General features: G+C 45.5%; 1 protein-coding gene across 1 annotated transcript in view; it reads right to left on the bottom strand.

Moving 5' to 3' along the window:
- The window catches only part of LOC102891261 (kalirin RhoGEF kinase), a 295,084-nt gene that overhangs the window by 214,013 nt on the left and 56,550 nt on the right, over window positions 1-24,521 (bottom strand). Inside the window, exons 4-5 of the mRNA XM_025052186.1 lie at window positions 11,137-11,329; window positions 8,171-8,683 (exon numbers count right to left, since the gene is read on the bottom strand). Of these exons, the coding sequence (XP_024907954.1) occupies window positions 8,171-8,683; window positions 11,137-11,329 (706 nt within the window). The remainder of the gene's footprint in view (window positions 1-8,170; window positions 8,684-11,136; window positions 11,330-24,521) is intronic.

The raw sequence follows: 24,521 nt of genomic DNA, 5'->3' as shown, positions 1-24,521 counted from the left end.
ATTTCCCTATCCAAAGTGCCAAGGGTGGGGAAACATGGTCCCCAGCACCTAGCCGAGGACCTGACACATGGTAGACACTCGATGTCTGTTGACAAATAAATATTTCTCAGTTACTTCCCTGTGCCTCACACAAGTTCTATCTCTGATAGGACCTACTTTTCCTAGCTCATCTAAATTGCTGTGGACAGAATCAGCATGACAATCTGCATTCTGGAAAGTACTGTTAACATAGTGTCACGTTCTCAGTGCCAAGGCGTAACCATGGGGTATGTAGTTCTATGGGGTCCATTCATAAGTTGAGGCCACATACGCAGGCTATTCACATACGACAGTTCAGGTTTTGGCCGCATCCAGCCCTCGTGAGAGACCTGGGAACGAGCCAAGCCTCGTGTGCCTAGCGTTCCTCCCAGGCCTTCCTCCTTTTGCTCCCACGCCCACAGCCCTGGTGCAGGCCTGGTGACTGCAGCATACAGTGGGGCTGAAAATGCAGGCAAGGGAGAAAGGAGAGGGAGAAAAACAGCTTTGGGAGAAAACACTCACACATACAGCCTGCAGAACATTGTGACTTGGATTATTTTTGGAACCTAATGTTTCTAATGTTCAAGGGGAGGAAATGAGAAAAAGCAAGCAGAGATTCCCAGGACCAAAAGGCTAGAAATAATACAGGACACCGTGTCCTGTGCTGGGGTGGAATACAGACACACTTCCTCGCCCTGAGCCCAGTCAACAGGGGATGGAGGGGGGCGGCAGTTTCGGGCCCAGTAGGAGGAGGGCGGGCAGGAACATGAGGGCACCGGAGCCTTTCTCCAAAAAAGCAGGAAATTACAAACCGCCCATAAAGATCTTGCCCTTCTGGCTGCCCCCAAAGGTCACAGCTCTTTGAAGCCTCCCTCTCAACAAGAAAGGCCAGGGCAACTGAATCACAGAGACCTGTCAGCACGCCCCCTGGAGGCCTGTCTGTGCTTGCACCTTTACCAGAGCAGTGGCCAGGACCAAGGTCAGATGACTCTTACCCTCCATTTCTCCCCACCCCCTCTAGCCACCTCCTGGGTTGCTGGCATGTGCGTCTTTTCTCCTGCTGGGCAAGGTCGGGTGTGTGTGTGTGTGACAGAGAGGGAGTGAGAGAGACAGAGACAGAGACAGAGACAAGAAGACAGACAGACACAGGAGGAGCCCCAGCCTCAGAGCAGAGGGCTTACCTTCCCATGCTGCCTACCTGTCTCTATCCCAGGCACACCTCCCAACCTCACCAAGTCTCAGCTTTCCCATCTATAAAACGATGCTCATATCCACGCCTGCCTGGCCTGCCACACAAAGTAGATGGGAGACCAAATAACGAAACACCATGATCGATGACTTTGGGTGGGTCTCTGCTTCTGGGTCAAAATTTTCTATGTAAAAGGAAGGGCTGGACCAGAAAACCTCTAAGGTCAGGAATGTGAGAACACTTTAAAATGTGACATTCAAAAAAATATTATGTATTATAATTACTACAATGGCACTTCAGTTTGACGAATGACCGTGGAGTCATGCTCAGTGAGGCTTGAAAGGTGTAGGGACTGGAGCGGCGGTGAAGAGAAGAGGCAGTGGGCCAGCGTCTGGCAGGAAGGAGAGGCAGCACAGTTTCCCCACAGCTGGCCCCACTGGCTCTTGTCACCCCAGGCAGGATGAGACTTTGGGTCCGACTTTGGACCCCAGGGAGTGATCGGAACTCTTTATACCTTGGAGGGAAAAGGCAGGAAACAGCAGTGAATATTTTGCCCAGTGACAGAGCACCCTGGAGATGTCCTGAATTACTAATGTGGTTAGCAGAACATACACACAGCAAAACAATACCATGTACCCCTCAAAACAGTGCCCTGCTTTCTACCATGATATCCTTTACCGAATGGGCCCCATAAATATTTTCTCTTGATGAGTAGCATGAAAGTAACATTATTTTGTTTGCACAGACCTCCAAGAATATCAAAATGCATAGACGTATTTCTTGGATAGGAAGTGTATCTGGCCCTAAGTTTGCAGAAGAATAAGACAAATACATTTAGATATAATACAAAGCAGAAGGTGACAAATGTCTCAGATGTAGAAGGTACATGGGGAGGAGGCGATCAAATCTCACTGAGGAGAATTTGCTTTCCTCTATGGCTGCTTCCAGGACACGGTTTTTCCAGAGTCCTTTCCCTGTGGCATCTCCCCCAACCCTGACCTATCAGATATGACCACAATTTGATCTGGGCTCTCCTCTCTTGCGCCTCACCCAGGGACACCACACCACCTAGAGATTTTTGGAAACTCCCATGAACCAACATAATTGCTAACTTCCCTCAAAGTTCAGTTCTTGATTTTGTTCCATTAGGGAATCACTGAAAATTATTTGGAGCAAGTTCATTTGGAAGACAGCATCAATGACACTCTGCATGGTCTCAGCAGGTGCCGGATGGCTGAAGAGTAAATCATGACTGAGATGGTGCAGGGAGAAGGAAGGGTAGCCTATGCCTAGGAAGCAGCTATGCTGGGCTGGGCATGGTGCCGGGCACTTCCACATACATCACCCCATTCCATTCGGGCCTCATAACAACTCCGGCAGCAGCTGGGGGTTTTGTTTTGTTTTGTTTTGTTTTTAAAACAAGAAAAGAACTCAACAGATTACAATTTTCTGAGAAAAGTTTCTTATTTTCCATCATCACCCAAGGTGACAACCTTGAAGAGAAAAGAGCATCCTATAGATGTACAAGGAAGAATGAATAGCAAGAAGGCAAATATTTTTATAGAATTATTGAGCTGTAAAAGGGCTTAGGTATCATTTAGTGTAGCAAGTCTCAAAGGAGGAGGAACAGCAGGTACTCTTGTGTTGGGGTAAGTGGGGCTCTTTATCAAACTACTCTGGAGATGCTTCTATGTCCCCTTACAAGCCTATTTTCTGCCACCACGGCCACTGCCACCACTACTATGATCACTACATGCCCTGCCACCCCACTTCTCCCACCAAAAGACATTTTCATAGAGAGTACTGTACATGAGAACAGTGCATGTGGAGGCAAAAGAAAAGTCAAAAGTCACTGGGCTGGCCCAAATTCTTCATCTTTGTTTTTTTGAGGACCATAATTGGGGGGCAGAGGTGAATGATGTACCTCAGGTCTCCCAACTGGTAAGTGGAACCCCAGGACAAATCCAAACCCCTTCTCGCACAGCTCCATTTCGGCATGAACACGGCACCCGTAGGTGATTAGAATTTCATCATGCCAAAATGAATATGCGGGAAGGCATTTAAAATTAGGTTCTTCAAAGGGAGCTTCTCATAGGTGCTGTGGTGAGGCCAGGCTCAGGCAGCTGCTGACGCCACTCTCCTCTCAGCAAATGAGAGGTCCTCACCCGGGCAGATGCCTTGGTCACAGAGGAGGTGGGCACCTAAATATGCTCCCAAGAGAGATCTTGTTTGGGGTGTGTCCCAAGCATAGGTTTATACACAAAACAAACACAGTGTGCTGTATAAAACAATAATAAGCACAATCCCAATACTGGAAGCCCTGCCAGGTAGCTTTGTCCACTCTTTTGGAGGTTTTCCCACAGGAAGTGGTAATACACTCCTCCTTTCTGGAATGGCTTTGGGTAAGACTAGGTATGGATCTCCTAGATAGAGAGCAGTATAGCCTTCTTTATTCAGAAGTAAAGTAGACAAAGCTTTCTCCATCAGTTAAGTCTAATTAGGCACTGGAGCCCTTCTAAGCACTTCTCCTTCCCTAGAAAGACTGGAAGATTATGGGCCTCCCCCAGGTCAGAAGGCAGGCGGTACGGCAGCTGCAGCATTTTCTGATACTTATCATTGGCATCAGCACACAGATGGGTATCATGAGGTCACATGCGCATGGGAGGAAGACCCTTCTATCTCAGGATCTTTCCCAGTTGTACCATTCTAAGGTGTTCTAGACATGCAGGAAAGGGAAAAGGGACGAGACAGGGTGCTCCACTGAGCAGCACCCACGCTTCCCTTTTCCAAGGGGACGTCTACAGTGAGTCTTCTTAATGACCAGAAATACCACAAACTGCCCACTAATGGAGAAGAGGCCTCCCTTATCTGGTAATGGGATGTGATTACAGGGCAGACACCTTCATCACACAGGTTCCACTGCATCCGAGGGGGCAGCCGGCTGTGAAACAGGGCTGCAAAGAGAGCCGTAATCTGTGCCAGGCTAATGAGGGGCGACCCAGCCTGTATTCTGTGAACACAGTGGAGGACAGGCCCATTAGTTACAGACCAGAGGGCACCGGGCCGAGGCAGCAGTGTTCATCTTCAAGCAAGTGTGTTACTTGAGTCATCTCTGAATACCCAGCCCTCCCATGAATTGCTCAGTAAGGCTTTCTTGTCATTCCTGAGCTGCAAAATACCCTCTTCTCTGAAAACTCCCCGATTGCAGAGGCTGTGCCTACAACAGTGGGGTGCACACAGCAGACATAACTAATAATAAATAGGAGGTTATCACAGCTTTCCGCTCCATGGCAAAAATTCTGCCCTACTCGTCTTTATCCAAGTACCTCATTTTGGGCTCATGACAGCTGCTCAACAGAAGTTTATTAAATGAATGGGTGGCCTGCTTTATGAATTATCTGTGGAACAGAGTCCCTCCTCCCTACATGCTTAATTGGAAAAGAGAATGGCTTCCTCACTACCACCCCCAAGATGAGGAATGCAGGGGTCATCACAGAGGTCAGGGGAAGGTGGTGAGAGGTAGCTTCACTCTCCAAGGCCAGCTGGTAAATAGGCAGTGCTATCCATCACTCAATCCCTGGGAAACAAGCTGTCACCCCAGAGGGCCAGAGGGGAGACTCTGCCCCTCCCTTTACAAAAATAGAAGCAGGGTGATCACCAGACTCCTCCAATTGCCAAGAGCTTCCCAGATCTGGAATTAAAGGCCTCCGACAAGCCTCCCACCAGAAAGGAGGCTCGGACGTGGCTCACGCCGTAAGTATTTCCTGACGCCCTTGTTTAGATGTGAATCCACGTGCGTACAACCCTCACCCAAACCGCTACCCTCCTCACCCCCTTTCAAAAACACCAAATAAGTCAAGGGCTAAGGCACTTCGTTCTGCACAAATATTTTAAATTAATCTTGCAGGAACTTAAAAGGACTGTTTTTCTCCTTTGCCCCACACCCGGCACATTTTCTGTGGCAGCTGGGTCAAGCCTGAGCAGCATTTTCGTCACTGGCTCAATATCAAAATATTCCTGGGCTGCTCTCTTCCCATCATCCTCTCACTCCCTCTGCTTTGTTTTTGATATTCTCTCCTCTCCCTTCCCCCTCCACACTCAGACACCCACACACCATACATCCAAGCACACATGCATGCACGCACACTTCCTTTTAATATGTGAACACACCATGGAACATGGATCCTAAACTTAGAGTCCACGCACTGAATTCAGGGATCGTGCACTTGGGTAGGGAAAAACGCAGCCCTTTATTTTCACGAACATCTATCTGGAATACAGCATTCTCTTCAATTATAAATGTAGGGACAAACGATATTACTGTTAGCAACACTTGTGCCTCTAACATTAATAGAAACACACGCATTTTCATATCACATCAGGGTTGTTGCTCTAAAATATCATTTATACTCGAATTTACGGTAGTTGTGAGACTACAAGTATGTCTTGTTATTTAACAGGTTCCTAAAGAAGTACACGTTACTGTTATTTTTCAAAACTTAATAACTGTATTTCAGTAATTATTTTCCAAGCCCACATGTGTTATTTTGTATTTACAAAATACAAAATATTGTGAAGAGAGTCCATAGGCTTCACCAGACCAAAGGGGTCCACAGCACAGAGGGTTAAGAGCTGCTGCTGCGGAGTGAGCATTAGGAGATGGGATTTGAGATTTTTCATAGAGTCATCAGGGCATGGCCCAGGGGACTCAGGGGGTAGCAAGCAGTGCTCCGTGATAGCATGAAGCAGGTCCTAGGAGCAAAGGACAGTAGGGTTATTGGATAAGAGCTTAGGTGGGCTTTGGAGCAGACAAAATACTGGCTCTGTCTCATCGGCAGTGTGATCTTGGGCAAGCCACTTCATCTCTATGAGTCTCCATTTCCTCAACCGTAAAACAGGAATAATAATACACTATACGATTCTTGTGAGCATGGATTGAGAGGATGTATGTGTGGCAGCAATTATTGCTTGGTTGACTGACACCCTCTGGCTCGAGAAGGTCAGCCATCCACCTGGGGGCTAAGGTATGGTTTTTTTGTTTAGTTTTTGAAACAGGCCCTATCTGTGCCCTATGCAGTCTTCTCATATCCTTGAGCTTCAGGGATGCTGTGAACTGCCTTGGACAATAAAACACATCTAGGCAGACGTAAGTCGCCTGCCTCCCATTCTGTCCCCAGGCCCTATCTGTGCCCTATGCAGTCTTCTCATATCAGCTTCAGGGATGCTGTGAACTGCCTTGGACTCTAAAACACATCTAGGCAGATCTGTCCCTGGCTCACTGAAATGGGCACCCAGGCCAGGCTGCAAAGCAGATGTCCTGCCCCAAAGACATCCCAAGGACAGAGGATCTGTTCCAAACTTTTCCACAGAAGTACCTTCTTCTGGCTTCACAGAGCATCTGGCTCCTGACCTGGTGTCTCATCACTTGGTGTACAGTGAGTGACAGGATTCTGCAGTCCAAGTGGCCCCTCCCAGAACAGGCCAGAGCCAGACCCAGACTGTCAGACCACTGGGCAAAGAGCCCTCAGGAAGGTCAGGGAAAATCTTTGCAGCTCCTAAGGTTGTACAAGACACTCCTCAACATGTTTCTTACAAAAACTAATTAAATGATATTCGAGAGTCCTGTTGTAGAAAGGCCTATGCATTCTTTAAAAATTACATATATTGATTTTCTTCTAATCATAACTTATAAAAGATTGAAAAATACATAAAATTTATACAGATAAATTAAAATTGGCCATAAGCCTGGCCCCTAGAAATCAAAACTATTAACATTGTGGTGAATTTCCTCCCAGTCATATCTATGCTGGCGCTCACATATAAATTGAGATCATCATTATATAGAGTTTTATATCCTGATTTCATCACTCGAAAATACTTGAGACATTTTCAATGTGGGCTCTTAAAAGACATAAAACCATTATTATATCAGACGCAGTCTATAAAACTCACTGAGAGATGGCATGGCATCTCTGAGAGTAGTATTGTGCATTTTAATATGTTATTCCCAGAAAACTGATAGGAGAGCTCATTTCACTCCTCCTAAAGTATATATAATAGCAAACCCATGTTCGTCTGAAGAGAATCTAGAGGAGATACTTCTGTATCTTCATCAAAGAAGCACTATATGATATTTTTCTTTTTCACTTTCTCGTATCTGCTCCAATAAGGGGAAAGCTTTGAAAATTCACTGCCGGAAAAAATGGAGTCTTGCTTAAGTGCTGAACAGCCAAGGAAAAACCTTCAGAAAGAAGTGGTATGGCAGGAAGAGCCTTGCACTTCAAATTGAAAAAAGCTGGATCCGTATGTCAAGGCTGCTACTGCAGCCCTAAGATCAAGGAGCACCCATCTCCCTGTCTTCAGCAGAGACATCAACTCTCACCTCAAAGGACCGAAGGACTTTGCAGATTAAATGAGGCTCTGTATTTGAAATGCTTTGTCATAGTCAAATACACCGCACAGCAATAATCACTAAATCGTGTTCTTGTGGCTGCTAACAGCATTGTTATTTTTGTTACTCAGCTGGCTTGAACCATTCACTACATGTCTGGAGAGGGGCAGTGTTCAACAGTGCGGGGAAAGCATGGTCCCTGGAGCCGTCCTTTCCTTCCTAGTTTGGCCAAGTTATTCAGCCTCTCAGTTTCTTCATCTGTAAAACGGGATGATGGTAATATATCTACCGTACAGGACTTGAGAGGATTAAAATGAGTTGATTTATACACAATGCTTAGAACAGTGCCTGGTGCATAATAAACACTACATAAGGGGAGCTTTAAAAAGTCAGTGATAAATGGTCAAATATAAGACTGAAATGTGTGCCAGCTAAAACCAGTAGGCATACTTTCTGAAAGCCTTTCACTAAAGTATTATCCTTAATCAGGACTAGCAGCCTCTATCGATTTCGCTAGAAAGTCATGCCCCCCACACCCACCCCAGCCCCAGGTAAGCTGGCTCCCCTCTCACCTTCTCGGCGTCCTGCTCGAAGAGCCGTAGCTGGAAGCACTGGTCCAGCTTGAGCTTGCGCACATGCCACATCTGGTGCAGATGCTGCCGGGTGGAGTGCAGCTTGTCCAGGAGGCTGGTGATCTTGGGCACCAGACTCTGGAAGTCGGCGCTGCCCGGGATGCAGTTGCGCCCTGAGAAGCCATCGCTGCAGCGGATGCACTGCAGCAGCCGCTGCCCCTCCCGGTCCAGCTCCTCCACAGGGGCCTTCAGTACCTTCTTCTTAAGCTGCGTGTGCTCGTCGATGAGCCTCCGCGAGCCCTCCACGTCCACGGGGAACTCCTTCCGCGCCAGCATCTCCTGAAGGTCCTCCAGGCGCGAGAGCAGGTGCACAGCGCTGTTGAAGAACTCCTCCAGAGAGAGCCTCAGCTCGATCCACTCCTCGTGGTTGTAGTCCAGGGAGCCGTCAAACTCTTCGGTCAGCTGGGAGGGGTCCACCAGCTTCGTGAGGCCCTCCACGGACACCATGCTTGTCTGGGAGGGCAGACACACAGAGGGAGGTTCAGTGCAATGGGGAAAGTGGGGAGAAGACCAAGGCGGCAGGAGAGAGAGTCAACAAAGGAGACCAAGGTAAGTCCACATAATAATGACCACAACCTGCCTAGGAAAGGGTGAGTGAGAGAGCATGTGGCCCACTGGGCAGGAGCCACAAATCACAGTCAGCACTTTCAACAGACTGGCTGGCTCAAAAAGGCTTTCTACCTGCCCACTATCTGCCCTTCCAGGAAAGGCTGCCTTTAAGTCTCAACTGGCCTCATCTTCCTCCTTCCCACCCCCTAGTCCACCGCAGCAGGGCTTCAGATGCTAGAAGCGGGAGAAGCTGGAAGAAAAAATAAACCCAGTGCCTAGAGGTCTAGTTCTTCATTGCCTGAAATCCCACCCAGGCCCACAGCCCAGGACATTATCATGGCTGAGTTAAGCAATGTGGGTCACTAGCTGGGCGGCAAGGATCTGAGTCTGTCTTTCTGCTGCAGGCTGAGCAGGCTCTCCCGGGTAGCAGATGCCTTTCTCCAATTTAGTTAGCCAGGACTTGGGCGTGGGTAGGTTTAAAAGCTCCCCAGGTGATTCCAATGTGCAGCCAGTGATACAAACCTCTGCTGCTCTAGATCCTGCTACTCAGAGTGTGTCCCTCGGGCTAGCAGCATTAAGACCCCCTGGGAGTTTGTTAGAAACGCAGCATCTCAGACCTATCCCAGATCTGCTGGATCGGAATCTACATTTAACACGGCCCCCGAGGGACTCCGTATTAAACTTTGAGCAGTCCTGTTCTAGACCACTCTCCCCTTCAAAACTAGCTCAAAGTTTACCACATCCAGGAAGTCTCCCATGATTACATTCACCAATTATCCATTAAGTATCTGCTATTGAACAAGCCTGTATGCTCAGTCTGCATTACATGTTTCATTGGCTGTTTGTAAGGCACTACTTTATAAATATTCTAAGTGGGGGATGTTCAGCTATCTCTCTTGTACTTTTTGTTTAGGAGGCAGAGACAAGCTTGTTCAACTTGGGGCGACGGGAGATGGGAAGTGCTGGGCAGCTACACAAGCAAAAGTTTCAGGATTTGTTGGAAAGGTTATTTTCAGTCTTTTCAGGTTATAAATATATAGGGTTGTTGTCACCGCCTCTGTATGAACAAACTAGAAATACAAAAAGCATTTCCCAATGATTTAATCTGATGTGTTATCATGCTGGGGAGGGGTGCTGGCAGAGTGAGTGTTTTTATACCAAGTTGATTCTGTGTGTTATTTACACAAAGTGAGTATTGCTTCACTCAGGTGATCAGGCTGCTCAAATGACAGAATATTGGGGCCACCACCCTACATGCAGGCGCTCCTGGCCCTGGGGGCGGTGGGGACAAGGGTCTGGAATGGGAAGTTGCTGCAAGCTGAAGAGCAGCTCTGCCTTTCCAACGGACACACGTATACAAGGTCCATCCCCACAGGTGAGGCTAGAACACCAAGAAGGCAAAACGGCTCAGATTTGTTGGAACAAAGATCCTAAGCCAATGATTTAATCTGATGTGTTATCATTAAAAATTCTCGAGGGACACATATGCCCTCTGGAAAAAAATATCTAGTTAAAAAATAACATGTTTTCCCTGAGTATAAAGGTAATAACATAATTCTTGAAGGAGGATAGAAAAACACAAAGAAAATAAAAATCGCCCATAATCCAGCCACCTCTACTGCTAACATTTTCATGTGTTTCTCAGCCTTCTTCTCCACATATACACTTAAGACAAATTTCAGATTATACTACCCATACTGTTTTGTAACATGCCTTTTTAAAATAATACATCATAAGCATTTTTCAGTGATACTTTTTCTAAATATGATTTTTAATTGAGCTATAATTGACATATAACTAAATATGATTTCTAAAGGTTTCATAGTATTTGTCTATTAATTCATCAAAATTAATGGATATTCAGAATACAAACTAAATATGTGTGTTATGTGTGTGTGTATATGCATATATGTGTATATGTTTGTGTGTATATTATTGCAGAAAAACACTGTGATGAACAACCTTGCAGACTTTTTGCTTACAATTATAATTAAATTTTCAAAAAGTTTTGTTTAGTTTTCATGTTAAAAATATTTTCCTAGAAGAATTACTAGATCAATGGATATAAACTCTTTTTAACGCATTAGACCCAAATTATAAAGTTGCCCCCAGAAACAACTGTCTCAATTTACACATTCACCAACAGTACACAGGCTGCTTAATGACAATTTTTGGGACAATCACTTGATCCTCTTTTTCCTCCCCAGACTCTAACCAGTAAGGCTACAGTATCCCAGGAATCCTGAAATACCAGTCCCAGCCATGCGTATCAAGGGAGATGGAGAGACACAAGTGAGAAACATACAGGTGGCAGAAGGGGAAGGGAAAGGGGTTGCTAAGAGAGAGGCCTGGCTCACCTCGAAGATAAATTTGGAGCTACCAAAGTTGGTCTTCTGCTTCTGCCAGAAGTTGTCGGGTTTGATGATGAGGGCCACATGAATCTCGGCTGGAAAGGCTTCCTGCAGCGTCTTGAGGAGGGGCTTGATGAGGTCCCACTTGGAGCCTCGCATGTCGATGATGACGGTGAAGCCACGTTTGCACACGTCCTCACTGTTGGTAGGTCAGAGGTCAGGCATGGTCACTCTGGGCAGTGAAGACTTTGGAGTACACAGTCAAAAAAGCATCCAGAAACCTGCCTTTCTCTTCATCCAGACTACTCTTCCAACTCATGCCCCGTCTCCCGGCTGCCTTCCAATCCAACTAAAAATGCATTGCCTCAGAACACCTTAACTCACCTGACTGAGGGCATTCTGCCTTCTCCAAGCACTTAGCAAATAACTTAGTCTTCCTTGTAGTCAATCACACTTCTTGGGATGTTTACTTACTGGGGTATTTGTAATTTGGCTTGATTTTACTTTTAATTTTTGTCTCTCTTGTTCCTGGGAGGAAGCGTGTTTTCCTCATTTGAATACAAGCTCTCTACACACAGGGACCTATCACCCTCAAAGTCCTTTGCATGAGTGCTATCCTTCCCCATGCCTCACATCGATGGCAGTCACTAGTACACTCCATCACCAAACTCAAACTGGGCCAAAGGATCTTTTCCAATAAAGGATTCTAGGCACATTCTATCAATTGATAAGAGATGGTACACAAAGTATTAATAATATATACTTACCACACGAAGTATTAATAATATATATTTACCACCACTCTACCTAAGATTACTTATTGTTCAAAAGGTATGTCAACTTATAAAAAAATCAAGTTGCTGAGTCATGTTGATTAACAACAGATAGCGAAGGGTGGGACCGATCAGAAAGGTGGATAGTCTGATGTCTCTTGTACTTTCATTATAAGAAGGCATAAAAAGGCATGTTTATGAAAATTAAGAGAAGGGAAACTACTCCTAAAATCAAGGCCAGATAAGGTGACAGTGACCATCTTGAAAACCAAAAGATAAGCAGACTAAGTGAGAATCAAGATGTTTTTACATAGTTTAAGTAATAAAGTTTATTTAATTGATAAGAGATGGTACACAAAGTATTAATAATATATACTTACCACACGAAGTATTAATAATATATATTTACCACCACTCTACCTAAGATTACTTATTGTTCAAAAGGTATGTCAACTTATAAAAAAATCAAGTTGCTGAGTCATGTTGATTAACAACAGATAGCGAAGGGTGGGACCGATCAGAAAGGTGGATAGTCTGATGTCTCTTGTACTTTCATTATAAGAAGGCATAAAAAGGCATGTTTATGAAAATTAAGAGAAGGGAAACTACTCCTAAAATCAAGGCCAGATAAGGTGACAGTGACCATCTTGAAAACCAAAAGATAAGCAGACTAAGTGAATCAAGATGTTTTTACATAGTTTAAGTAATAAAGTTTATTTAAGCACTTGGACTTTGTAATTCCTAAGAATCAAAAAATAAAATGAAAGTCAAAATAGTTATAACATTTCAGTTTTAAGTTTATGTTTTGGTAGTTAGGGGGCCTTCTCTTCTTCTTGGCTTATTTAACCTATCCATTTATTTTATAACTCAAAGTAGACTTTGGTTAATTCATATTCTTATATAAACACTGGTGCGGTATTTCCTTAGGGTCTTTCACTTAATTTCCTATTCCCCAGATTGTACTTGCTTAAACCACCGTGCATGATACATGACCCACAGATGTGCGCTACCACATATCAATCGCTTCCAGCTACTGGAGGTAAAAGGCCACAATTGGAAGATTTAAGCCACAAATGGAAACAAAATCTCTTTTCAGGCTTCATTCTCAAATCTCAACAGTGATGAGAATGTCACAGTCTGGTGAAGAGACCACAGTCCCTGTGACTGTGTGAATGGCTTACTTAGGCCTCCCAGTTAGACAGGGAAGCTCCCCAGGTGAGAAGACTCTTTCCGTTTCTTCTTGTTGATACAAAGGGCTAGACTCAGCATGGGAAGATGGCTGTGTCTTTTGTTTTTCCCCAAATCCTACATCCCAAAAGGAACTGCCTCTTCTTCTCTGGCGCTTGAGTCAAAAAGTGGCAAGAGACTTCCATAAATAATTTTCTCCGCCCTATTGTCTGAAAGCAAAATGACGCTTTCTTAAATTACAGAATTTCTTTCCCATTATAAAAGATACACCTGCTAATTATAGAAAAGATAAAATATTCAAAGAACTGTATAAGAGATGCTAATGGTAGGAATTTATATCTGGCCTATTTCCTTCCAGTCTTTTTTGTGCATGTAATTTGTGTGTGTGCAGTGTAATACCATAGAGTGTGCTACTTTTCACTGTGACAGCTTTTTCTCCTGTCTAAAACTTCGTTAAAACTGTTACATTTAATGACACATAGCCCATCTTATACCTATACCATAACTTATTTAATCATGCCCATTGCTGCTTTGCAGAAAGGCGTATCAACTTACATGTCTAACAACAATGCATAAGAGAACTCCTCCCCCTTACCATATCCTCATCATCACTAGTCATTGAAATCTTGGCCCATTTTCTAGGAAAAATATTGCACTACATTTAAATGTCCATTTCTCTGATTACTAGCTATAGCTTACTGGCCCAGAAGTATTTCTTCTTTGACTTACCTGAGAGTTCTTTGATTCCTTTTTCTACTGGAGTTTAATGGCTTTTCTCACTGAGCTTAGTTTCGTTCAGTTTGACTCCGATTTGTTGCGTGCCCACTTATGCCATGCACTAACAAGGTAACTATGGCTTTTGCCCTTCCTTAGAAATGACCAACTTCCTTCTGTATTGGCTCCTCAGCCCCCATGCCTGTTACCATAATTGTGCGGACATGAGAAATCTCCATCCCTAACAACAAATAGTCAGTGTTGCTACCAAGATCTGGAGTTTGACTATCCCAGCATCCAAATGCGGTGGTCAGTACCAGGTTACATACTACCAACTAATAATTTCTGACAACTCAAGTAGAAATCAGGTACTAATATTCTCTAGCAAGTTCTCACTAACTCAGGAGAAGAGGAAAGAGGCCCAGGGGCTGCGAGCTAATCTAATTGGCATCTTTCTGTGGAGCAGCCTAATCTCTCAAGGTTCTTTGTGTGTCTAGTTTCGAGTAAGGAGCATAGCTGGGGGAGGAAAAAGAATTTCTTACCATGTGCTTATGCTATTAGGGACTGTTGTTGGGCACTGGGTATACAATATTTCACTTTATCCTCACAATACCTTATAAACTTAGTATGGTAACCTTCACGTAAAAGATGAAATCGAGGCACAGAATTTGCAGAACTTCAGTCACATCACTAGCAAATGGCTAAGCAAATAACCAAATCCAGGACTGTTGACTGTAAAGCCCATACTTAGGCCACTATATTATATTACACTCCATTTTAGTGCCACTGTGTAGAGTGTTTTTGTCATTGGAGGTGGGGGTTAAGTGTCAGCGATGAGGGGATTAGGTCAGGGAGCTCACAAGAGATGGGGAATTACGCCAAGGAGTCCAAGTGAATGACCTCCACTCTGCAGTGTGCAAAATCGCAAAATCACAGAAGCAAAGGACCATGGCATATTGAGACAGTTCAAGTGCTTTACTTTGGTTTAGGCACATGGGTAAGAGGAACAGAGTGATGACAGAGTGCTGCTCTGAGTGCTTTAGAGAGCCCTGTCCAGGCTCTGACCCTCTTGCATACCTGCCACTCCCAACCCCACCCTGGGGCCGAGGAGACTTGCCTACATGGAGTCCATGCTGTACCTCCACCTCCCTCATAGACCAAGCTCCTAGTACCTGAAATTCTAAAATTCTCTGCCCAAAGAGCCCTTAGCCTACTTCCTGGCTCCATGTGTACCCATTTCCCAGGTCCAATCCCCCAAGGCAAGTAACACCACCAGCACAAGCACCCCTAAGCCTAAGTGGTAGTAAAGGGCTGTCATTTGTAAGGATGTGACTAGAATATGGGTGTGTGAACTGGAATGTCCCCCTGCATACATAAGACTCATGCAGTGGAAGACAGAGCTGGGCAGTGGACAGAGACGTGGGGGAGAACATGGCCTGGGGGCCGGTCTCCCTGTGCTGTCAAGTTCTGGCATAGACCTCAGAGGAGTCCAACAAAACGAAATCTAAAGTTGGCCTCCTAGGTCACTACGAAGATATATTTGTCAAAGTGTAAGAATAGTTTGTTAGCTTGCTATATTAATTTTCAATATTTAGATATACATAGGGTATGTGGGTTTCCACTAGGTTTCTACTTGTACTCTTGTCCCAGACACCAAAGAAGAGGCAGGAGTGGAAGCAGGTATCAAATCAGGATACTCTTTGATTTGCCAGAGTGCTGGATTTATCCCGAGGGCAATAGGGAACCAGTGAAGGAAGGAATGGGATCAGGTGGTTTATAAAGATTATCCCCCAGCTGTGCAGAGGGAAAGTAAACTGGGGTAGGGCAGAGGGAGTGGTGACAGCAGAAACAGAGAAACCATCTCCTTTGGATCTTTGCTAAAATGCCCCCTAAGCGAAGTCGTCCTTGGGCCACCCTATTTAAAGCTGGGGCTTTCACCTAGCGCTCTCTGTCTCCCTTCCCTGATTTATTTTTCCCCTTAGCGTTTATTACCATCTGGATCATATTTTTTACTTATTCACTTATTGTCCATCTTCTCTCACTAGAAAATAACCTCAATGAGAGCAGGGATTTTTGTGTTCATTTCACGCTGGATTCCTAGTGCCTATTATTTGTTAAGACTCACTACACTGAGGAAGTTGAGGTAAGAGTTAAGGGTATGGAACCAACCTTCCCCAGTCTGAATCCAGCTACATTGTTTACTTATTGAGGAACCATAGGTAAGTTACTTTTAACTTCTATGCCTCAATTTCTTCACTGTAAAATATAAATAATCATAACTACGTTACATGGTTATTTTAAATGTTACGTTTGTTAATATACATAAAGCACTTATATGGTAGTGTCAGACATATAGTCTGGACCACATGTCATAGCTACTGTTGGAGATGCTGTTGGTGTCTCACCCAGGACCCCTTTACTGACCACTGCACCCGGTTCCAACAATGTTGCACCTATCAGCTTATACCCATGACCTTAGCTAGAGACTTGCCTTTGGCTGATGGTCTCCACTTCTCCAAGAGACACCTGGGCTGTAATACCCACACCCAGGGGGGGACCAGTGCCTCTCACACAGAAGGTGCTAAATCTCAGACTCAGCGTCAAGGCAGAGTAACTCTGAAGTGTAATTTAGGCTCTAGAGCCTCCCCATTCTTCCAGTTGGTCTCTGGCTAGACTGAGACATCCTTGCTCAGTCCTTCCCCTTCCCTACTGTTTCACCAACCCCCTACTCTCTTATAAGTTCTTCCCAAAGAGAATGCCCTTACTAAATCATTTCCACCTGAACCCCGTCTCGAGTTTTTATTATTGTATTATGAATAATTATGTAAGTACAAATTATGTATTTCGTACATATATGAAATTCTGAAGATAATTTGGTGTAGGGTCTAGAGATTATAAGAGAAATCTGGGTTGCAAATTTTGACCTGGGAGTCATACTATGTCTGACACCTAGTAGGTGCTCAATAACATTTGCTGAATTAAATCCATGAACGGGGGTAGCAGACGTGCACAGAAGTGGGTGAGATTACCCAATGAAAATGAGTAAGATGAAAAGAACCATATTCTGAGTCAAGGATAGAACACTGATGGAATATCAATGTTGAAGAGATGGGAGAAGAAAATAGATGAGCCTGAGGAATAAATGCAGAAAGGTTAGAGAAAGCCAGGAGAGCACTGACGCCAAAGAAATCAGAGAGGGGAGGATTGCAAGGAGGAGCTAGTGTCAAATGCTGCAGAGAGGTAGGTCACTGAAATCAGAATTACTGCATTTAGCAACAAAGAGGCCTTGCTCCCATTGGTCAGGGCAGTTTCAGTGGGGTGCTGGGGCAAGAACTGGGTGCAGCGGGGAAGCAGTCCTCCTAGTTGATCTTTGGGATGACTGGAGGAAATGTCATCAGAGCTCATTTCTGGTGCACTCCTATCCCCTGTCCCTGTCTCCCTGGCTTCAGAAGTGACCAGGGTCTGCATGCTGCTCTTGAGCTACCCCAGGCCCACAGTGGGTTCGCAGGCTGCCTCCATGCCCCAGAAATCTTTTCCTCTCACTCAGTGTGCTCAGACGGGGAGCACTTTGAGCAAACCAGTTGATACTGAATATAACAGGTAACCCTACTTTTCCCTTTAGATTATTTACCTTTGTAAAGATATTTACTAGCCCAAATCAAATTTTGCATTGTGTATGGTGAGGATGGGAACATAGAAAGGCAAAGCTTGGAGCAGCAGGCCTTTAAATCCACTAAGAAGGGGAAAGGATATTGAGTGACCTTCCCCCATCTCCCACTCCCCTCTCCTTTAGAGGGAGAATGTAGCCACTGCTTCCTCACCCTGCCCCATTCGTTTCCCATCTGGGGCTTAAGACTTGGGCCCCTCTGGCCCGCTTCTCATCCTTCCTGATAAATTACAGTCCCTTCAAACTGAGCTGTGAATTGTTAGTTACATAGATCCTCAGGGGCTCTCGGCCCAGAAAGTAAACATATACTGAATGACCAGGTGATTGATCAGATATTTCTTATACTCCATTCCAGACCATTTATTGTTCTGTTTATTGCATGTCACAGGGACTCTTTGCATTCAGCAAGCTTTTTTTATCTCAAAAAAGCATTTTCATGACTTTATGCCAACATTTCTTAAATTTTAGTGACTTTCATTTATCATGTAAGACAGTAGTTTTAAAATGATGATTTGAGGAACTCCTTTCAGATAATCTGATGAAAATTAGTCTGAGATGAGGCCCAGGAGTCTCCCCAGGTGATCCAAGGACAATACCTAGACTCTCTTACATGGTTTGTGCAAGTTTAATGATAAAGACTCATTCTGCCTAAATCAGATTAGAACAGGCATTAATAAACAACAGGTAACATACAACTAGATCAGACAGAATAACAACAAAATACAGTCAGAACTACATTTGCAAGGAGAACCAATAGCCATGCTTTACAGGAGCCTGTCAAAAATGTTGGTAGATTTCTCTCTCCATAGCCTTGTGCTCTCTCGAATGAAGTCATTTATTGTGAGCACAGGCTTGAGAGGGTTTCATTATGCGCAGTGCACTTCTCTGGTTCTTTTTGCAAATGTGCTCCACCGTCTTGGCCTCAGGAGGCTTTTCCTTCAGTCCTGGCAGCTGCCCTCCCCAATATAACTGTGCCCTCCCCAGACACCTGCTGGAGAGCTGCTCTCCCACATTTCCCTCTCTAACTTGCTATGAAATCAGTGTGGAGTTTCTGCTTATCATATTCCTAACCTGGCATCCTCATCTAAAACTTCTGGATAAGTCATACATGTCTTTCTAGGTGCCCTGAGGTCCTGCCCACATCTGATGCTCCCAGAGTCATCTCTTGACCCACTGACCTGGGGACTCTGTGAGGGCTGCCCCAGGTCTGATTGGTCAAGGTGTGGGCCTCAGTGGTGGGAAGTAAGGAACCAGTGAATAGGTTTCACCACTGACCCTTTGCACTTCTGGTGGATCCCATGCCTAACAGATCACAATTTAGCAGCCTACTACTGAACCCAACCGCCCAATGTCGTTTTACCAGGCACAGCTGTTGTTGTTTGTAATGCTTCAAGTGTCTTTGGAGGAGGCTTAAACTCTCCATTCTTTAAACCAGGGGTCCCCATCCCCAGGCCGAAGACTGGTATAGGTCTGTGGCCTATGAGGAATCAGGCTGCACAGGAGGAGGTGAGCATCAGAGGAGCAAGTGAAGCTTCATCTATATTTGCAGCCGCTCCCCAGCACTAGCATCACCACCTAAACTCCACCTCAGGTCATCAGGCATTAGATTATCACAGGAGCACTGGTCCCAGGTGCTGAAAAGGTTGGGGACCACTGCTTTAAACCACTCCCAGCTCATTCATACATTCACATGACCTGTCTGCTCATATGCCTTTGGCTCTGCCTCCTGTCTTAGCTGCTATTATTACCCCAGCCCTGTGTCACCCATTAGAATTCTCAATGGCCTTAGCTTAGAGAGCAGGGATTAAGATACCAGTGCCTCAAGGCAAATGTCACTCTGGAGCCTAGCAGCAGGGCAGAGCACCTGCCAATGACAACCGCAGGCCAGGGCTTCACCTTGGGTTATAGGTCTGACCTCAGGGAGCCAATTGCCACTATATCCCAATACCTGCTCCCTCAGCTCCTACCCAGGTACGTGGACAAGTGAAGCCAAGACCGTCCCTCTAGATTCCATCCCAGCCACATTGGTGAACCACTCTGGGTACCTCCCATTATCGTCTCTCCAAAGAGTTGGCTACAACTGCTATCTTCTCCCCGGGGTCTTCCTTGACCTCCTCTATCAGAGCAGTCTGCCCCTCACTACAGCACACAACGTATTATCCACACCTCTCTTAACTTCTTTATCAGTTCCAAGTTTGTATTAGACTTTGCCCTCTCATCCCTCTATGACTTTGTGCTTGCCCACCCCAACCCCATCTTTGCCTAGATAACTTCCCACCTTTCAAAGTTCAGCTTAACATCCCTCTTCCTCCCAGAGGTCTTCTCTTGCTGATACTGTCCCTCCCCATCCCACTCCATTCCCAGTGGGGTAAGGGCTCTTCCCACGCACTGCCATCATCTTGTGCTTCCTCTGCATGGCAATTACCCTGTGTAGGTAATTACAGCTAGGCTCCAGCTGATCAATCTCTGTATCCCTTACAGAGATTTATGACTTAAAAATGAAAGCCTAGTTATGAAGGTGCTGCATATTGTGCCATATAAATATATCATATTGTTTATTAGTTTATTCATGCAACAAATATTTACTAAGCACTTACTTTGTGGCTGACCCACTGCTAGGTACTATAGATATAAATGTGAACAAGACAGAAAATGTGAAGGTTACATTCTAGGGGGAGTGATGGACACAAGATAGTAACTAAATAAAGAGAATACATGCAAATTGTGGTAAGTCTTAAGAACATATTAGGTCATCAGGCCACTATGAGGAGCTGACAATTTAAGCAGAAACCGAAACAATGAAAAGGAGCTAGTTAAGGGAACAAAAAAAGAGTAATTCAGGCAGAGGAAAAAGGCTGTGCAAAGGCCCCGAGGTAGAAAACAGCCTGTGTGCTGGCTGTTCCTCCGTTACAGGGAAGAAGCACAGGTTGTAAAGTTCAGCAAGGAAGCGGGAGACCAGCCGCTGGATCTGGGCCAGAGTTCTAATCCTAAGGAGTTCAAAACCTCAGGCTGGGGAGAAACATAAAATGAGACCCAAACTACTGAGACTTGGAGCAGCTGTTTCTGATAAAAATGGGACATACACATATATTAATGATAAAAGCTAATTTTATTGAGCACATGAGAATCTACGTATGCTGAGCATTTTACATGCATTATCTTATTTATTCCTCATGTGAAACTCACAAGTAGCTGCTATTATTACCCCACCCTATTATTCTGAGGCTCAAAGAGGTTAAGTAACTTGCTCAAAGCCACCAGGAAGAGGTAAACTCAGTACTTGAATAGGATCTGTTTGATTCCGGTATCTGCCATGCTACCTCACCTCGCAGAGACACAGAATGTTTGAACTTGAAGAAACTTTAAAGCGTATTCCTGATAATCCTTCATTTTAGTGTTGAGGGAAGCAAGTTCCAGAGGAAAGAAGTAGCTTGCTCAGGGTCACACAGTTGGATAGATTTGGGCCAGACATCCAGGTGTCAATCTTCCTGCTTCAGATCTTTTTTTAAGCCATGAGAACTCTGGAACTGAGAGGGGAAAAAATCCTTCCAGACATCAAATCTGTTTCGGAAGTCCAGGGTATCCTGTGTCGAATACTAAAACCCCTTCTCCAGGAATGAAGACCACCCTGCTCGTGGTTTCCACTGTGCCCTGACTTGGGCTTGTTTGCCCCAGCTCCTGTGATGCCACCTGAGATTTACCCTGTACCTATAAACATATGGAAGAGTCTCACTTGAAATAGCTACTGGAAAAAAATATAGCATCGCTCCATCCTGATGACATGTGGGAGAGTAGAGATCCGTAATGAGTACCACCCAGCAGACCAGGTGAGGGGCCAAGAGTTCCTGCCTAGTGTGTGCTGCTGGGGGCTGTTCAGTTGGTTCTAGTTGCCAGGTGTGGGGTGTCAGCAGTGTGGGGTGTCAGAATTCTAGTGTGGGGGCCCAGGAATGCTCAGTGCTTGGGCTGTGATGGCATAGAAGCAAGCTTCAAATCAGACCTCTTTACTAAGTTGTCCAGGGAAGGTGACCAAGTGAGCACTGGGAAAGAGGGCTAGACTGGTCGCAGAGCAGTGACCTGTCTGTCACTCTGATGGGCGACAGAGCAAACGGACAAGTGAAGGACTTCCTGCTTAATGAGGGTGGCACTGGCCCTGCAGATGCAGGGGGTTTGGAAGGATGCTGGAGCAGGCTTAACCAGGAAGCGTGACGGCCCTTAATACCCGGACACAGTTCACCACGAGCGGACAGAAACCAGCAGAGCAGGAAGAACAGTCCCAAGTCACCCAGTTCATGCTCTTCCCCAGAACCGTGCTATACCCAAGTCTCCCTGAAATCAGTTCATGAGCTGAATTCTCCATTCAGAATTTGAGGAGAAAGAAAAGTCTTGGAGTTCTGAGCGGAAAACAACATCCCTGACCCATTTGGGCTGGAGTTTTCATGCCATCTTAGGTGGTGGGGAGTCTCTGGCTGCAGGATCTGGATTTTGTTTAAATCGTTTGCCCATCACTCCCATCTCTGTTAACCTGTTTTCTGCTTCTTATTGCTATTCTAATAGCAGCTCTCTGCTGATTGCCCCAAACCACACCACACCCACTTTCTTAAACAACCAGAAATCAGCAGGTGTTAAAGAAAAGTGTTAAAGACACGTTAGCACCTCCTTTAAGCTTTCTAATTGGTATAATCAGAAGCAGTAAAAAGAACATTGGAGGAGGCAGTGCCTTATAAAGAAATGAGCCACTCTCTAGGGAATGTCGTGTCAGGAATGCATGCTAACACAGACCGTTCCCAGACTCCTCCTTCCCAACATGAAGGGCTCCAGGAGGGCTGGATGACCAAAAGGCAGGAGAGAAGAGCTCTCAGAGGTGGGAGGACTCCCTTGCTGGTCTTGGACCTCTCTCAGCAAGTTGCAATCGACTCTCCACCATCAGCTGGCTTTCTCTCACAATATGATTGAGCTATCATAAGGCCTCCTCGGGTTGCATGTTAATATTTCCAGAGGTCTTTTTGTTTGTTTCTTGGTTTTTTTGTTTGTTTGTTTGTTTGTTTTAGTTTTATTTCATTTTGTTTTTTACTGGGAGATACTCTCTGACCCCTTTCCCAGGTCATGATTATTTCAAAGAATGTGTGTCTGTTCTACCCATTTAACACATCTTTTGCCTCTGCACCTCTGACCTGTAATGCCAGGACTGGGGGCAAAGGTCAAAGGTGATGCTTTATTCTCAACTGAAGCCTCAATTTCTCCTCCATAAAGTGGAGGGACTCTAATTGCTCTGAGGTGGGGTTCGGTAGTACATAAAAGTTCCCTGGTAATTCGAATGCTCAGCTGCGGTTAAGTACCATCACAGTACAGATTCCAGAGATTTGCTTGCCCATTTCCAGGTCTATGAACTCTGCCCCAGTTCCCACCCTCAAGTCAAACAGAAGCAAACCCAGCCCTTGCCCTAGGCAGAGTCCCGGGAAAATGGAGGCCAATGAAGACCTTTGCCATTTTCCACTCTTTAAAGTCTGCTACCAATTCCAGCCAAATAAAGCTGTTTAAAAGGACAAATGAACAAAAAACTCTCGTTGCAAATGCGCAGGGGGCAGAAATGTGTCTGATCGTCTCTCTTTTCCCCCTGGCAGAAAGTAGTGAAGTATTAAATAGCACAGACACAGGCCCCAAGATTGCTCCCTGCATCCCCGGGTATGGCCATAAAGTGACAGGCCCAGTGGCCTAAAAAATCACAGCAGGACCCTCTCTACCCACATACTGACTTGTCCTCGATGCCACCTTTAAACAAAACACTTTCTAAAAATCAAGTCTGCTCAGAAAGAACAAAGATTTGTCATCTTGCAGATAGTCAAATAAACATGCCATAGGCTGGAGGAGGCTCCCAAAGAGAGTTCCAGAAATGGCATGGGTGACAGCCAGGACCAAGGAGATAGTATGCAGTCTTCCAAAGGATGGCTACATAACCCCTGGTGTGTTCGTTAATGGGCCAGGTCATCTTATAGTCTCAAAGCTCTGAAACACAACCGCCATTCACCAAAGGAAGAGACCTGCCTTCTAAATCAGACTGGCCTGGGGGCAGGGCATTTGGAGGGAGCTGCTCTAAGCTAAGAGAAAGAGAGCTCGGAAATTCCTGAAGAAGGACCAGAACCATTGCTCCTAGAAGTCTGCGGCTGGTTGGCAGAGAAGGGAGGTGGCAGAAAGGCGGGTTCAGGGAAGCTGGGATAAAAATTGACATATCTATTTCCGGACAGCAGCCTCCTACCTTATTTCCCTCCCAGAATTGTCTATGCCTTCCTTCTGGGACATTCAAAACATGAAGCAGAAACGAAATGGAAACCAAAGCAGCAGAGAGAAAGACAAAACAAACTGGAAACCAAAACCACAGGCTCCCACCGTAGCCCTTCCCTTGCCCTACCCAAACCAACCCCGGGCCACGCTCCTCTGCCCTTCTCATAGCTCCTTCTCTCCCCCACAGTCAGGTTGGGTGGAAAACAAGTCAAGTCATTATAATCACTGCTCATACATCTGTGAGTAGCAAATCAAAGATCAAGTCCACATTCCAATGACTATGATCTGTCTAACCACAGTGCCTCAATCGTCCCAACTGTATGACCCAGAGAGCTTCTCCAAAATGGGGAGACAGAGAAGAGAGAGAAGAGCTGACCCGAGAGGCTACGATGGTGCAGCCACGTGCTGCCCGCTGCTCAGCGTGAAGCTGCAGCTGGTCGGGAGGTACAACGGTTACTTCTCCTTTGCTCACTCCAGTCCCTACTGCCATCGCCACTCTTTCTCCTCCTCTTGCTGCACCCCCTCCTCTCCCCACACTTTCACAGGATCCGCTGCTCCGCAGATGGGCTCCTGCTTCCTGTCAGGGCAGGTGGAATCCTCATTTAAAAACCACACGCTTCCTCCAGGAAATGGTCTTCGGTCAAAACTCACCTTCACACACCTCCGCCCCACCCCTCCTCCTCCTTCCTCTTAAGTGACATCTCTTTCTAAAAAGTCCAATGCTGTTTTCCTGCACACACACAGACACATGTCCAGACAACAACACAGTC

This window comes from Pteropus alecto, unplaced genomic scaffold (genome assembly GCF_000325575.1).
Source record: "Pteropus alecto unplaced genomic scaffold, ASM32557v1 scaffold251, whole genome shotgun sequence".
NCBI classification, from domain to species: Eukaryota; Metazoa; Chordata; class Mammalia; order Chiroptera; family Pteropodidae; genus Pteropus; species Pteropus alecto.
This window is presented reverse-complemented; position numbering and strand designations above follow the sequence as displayed.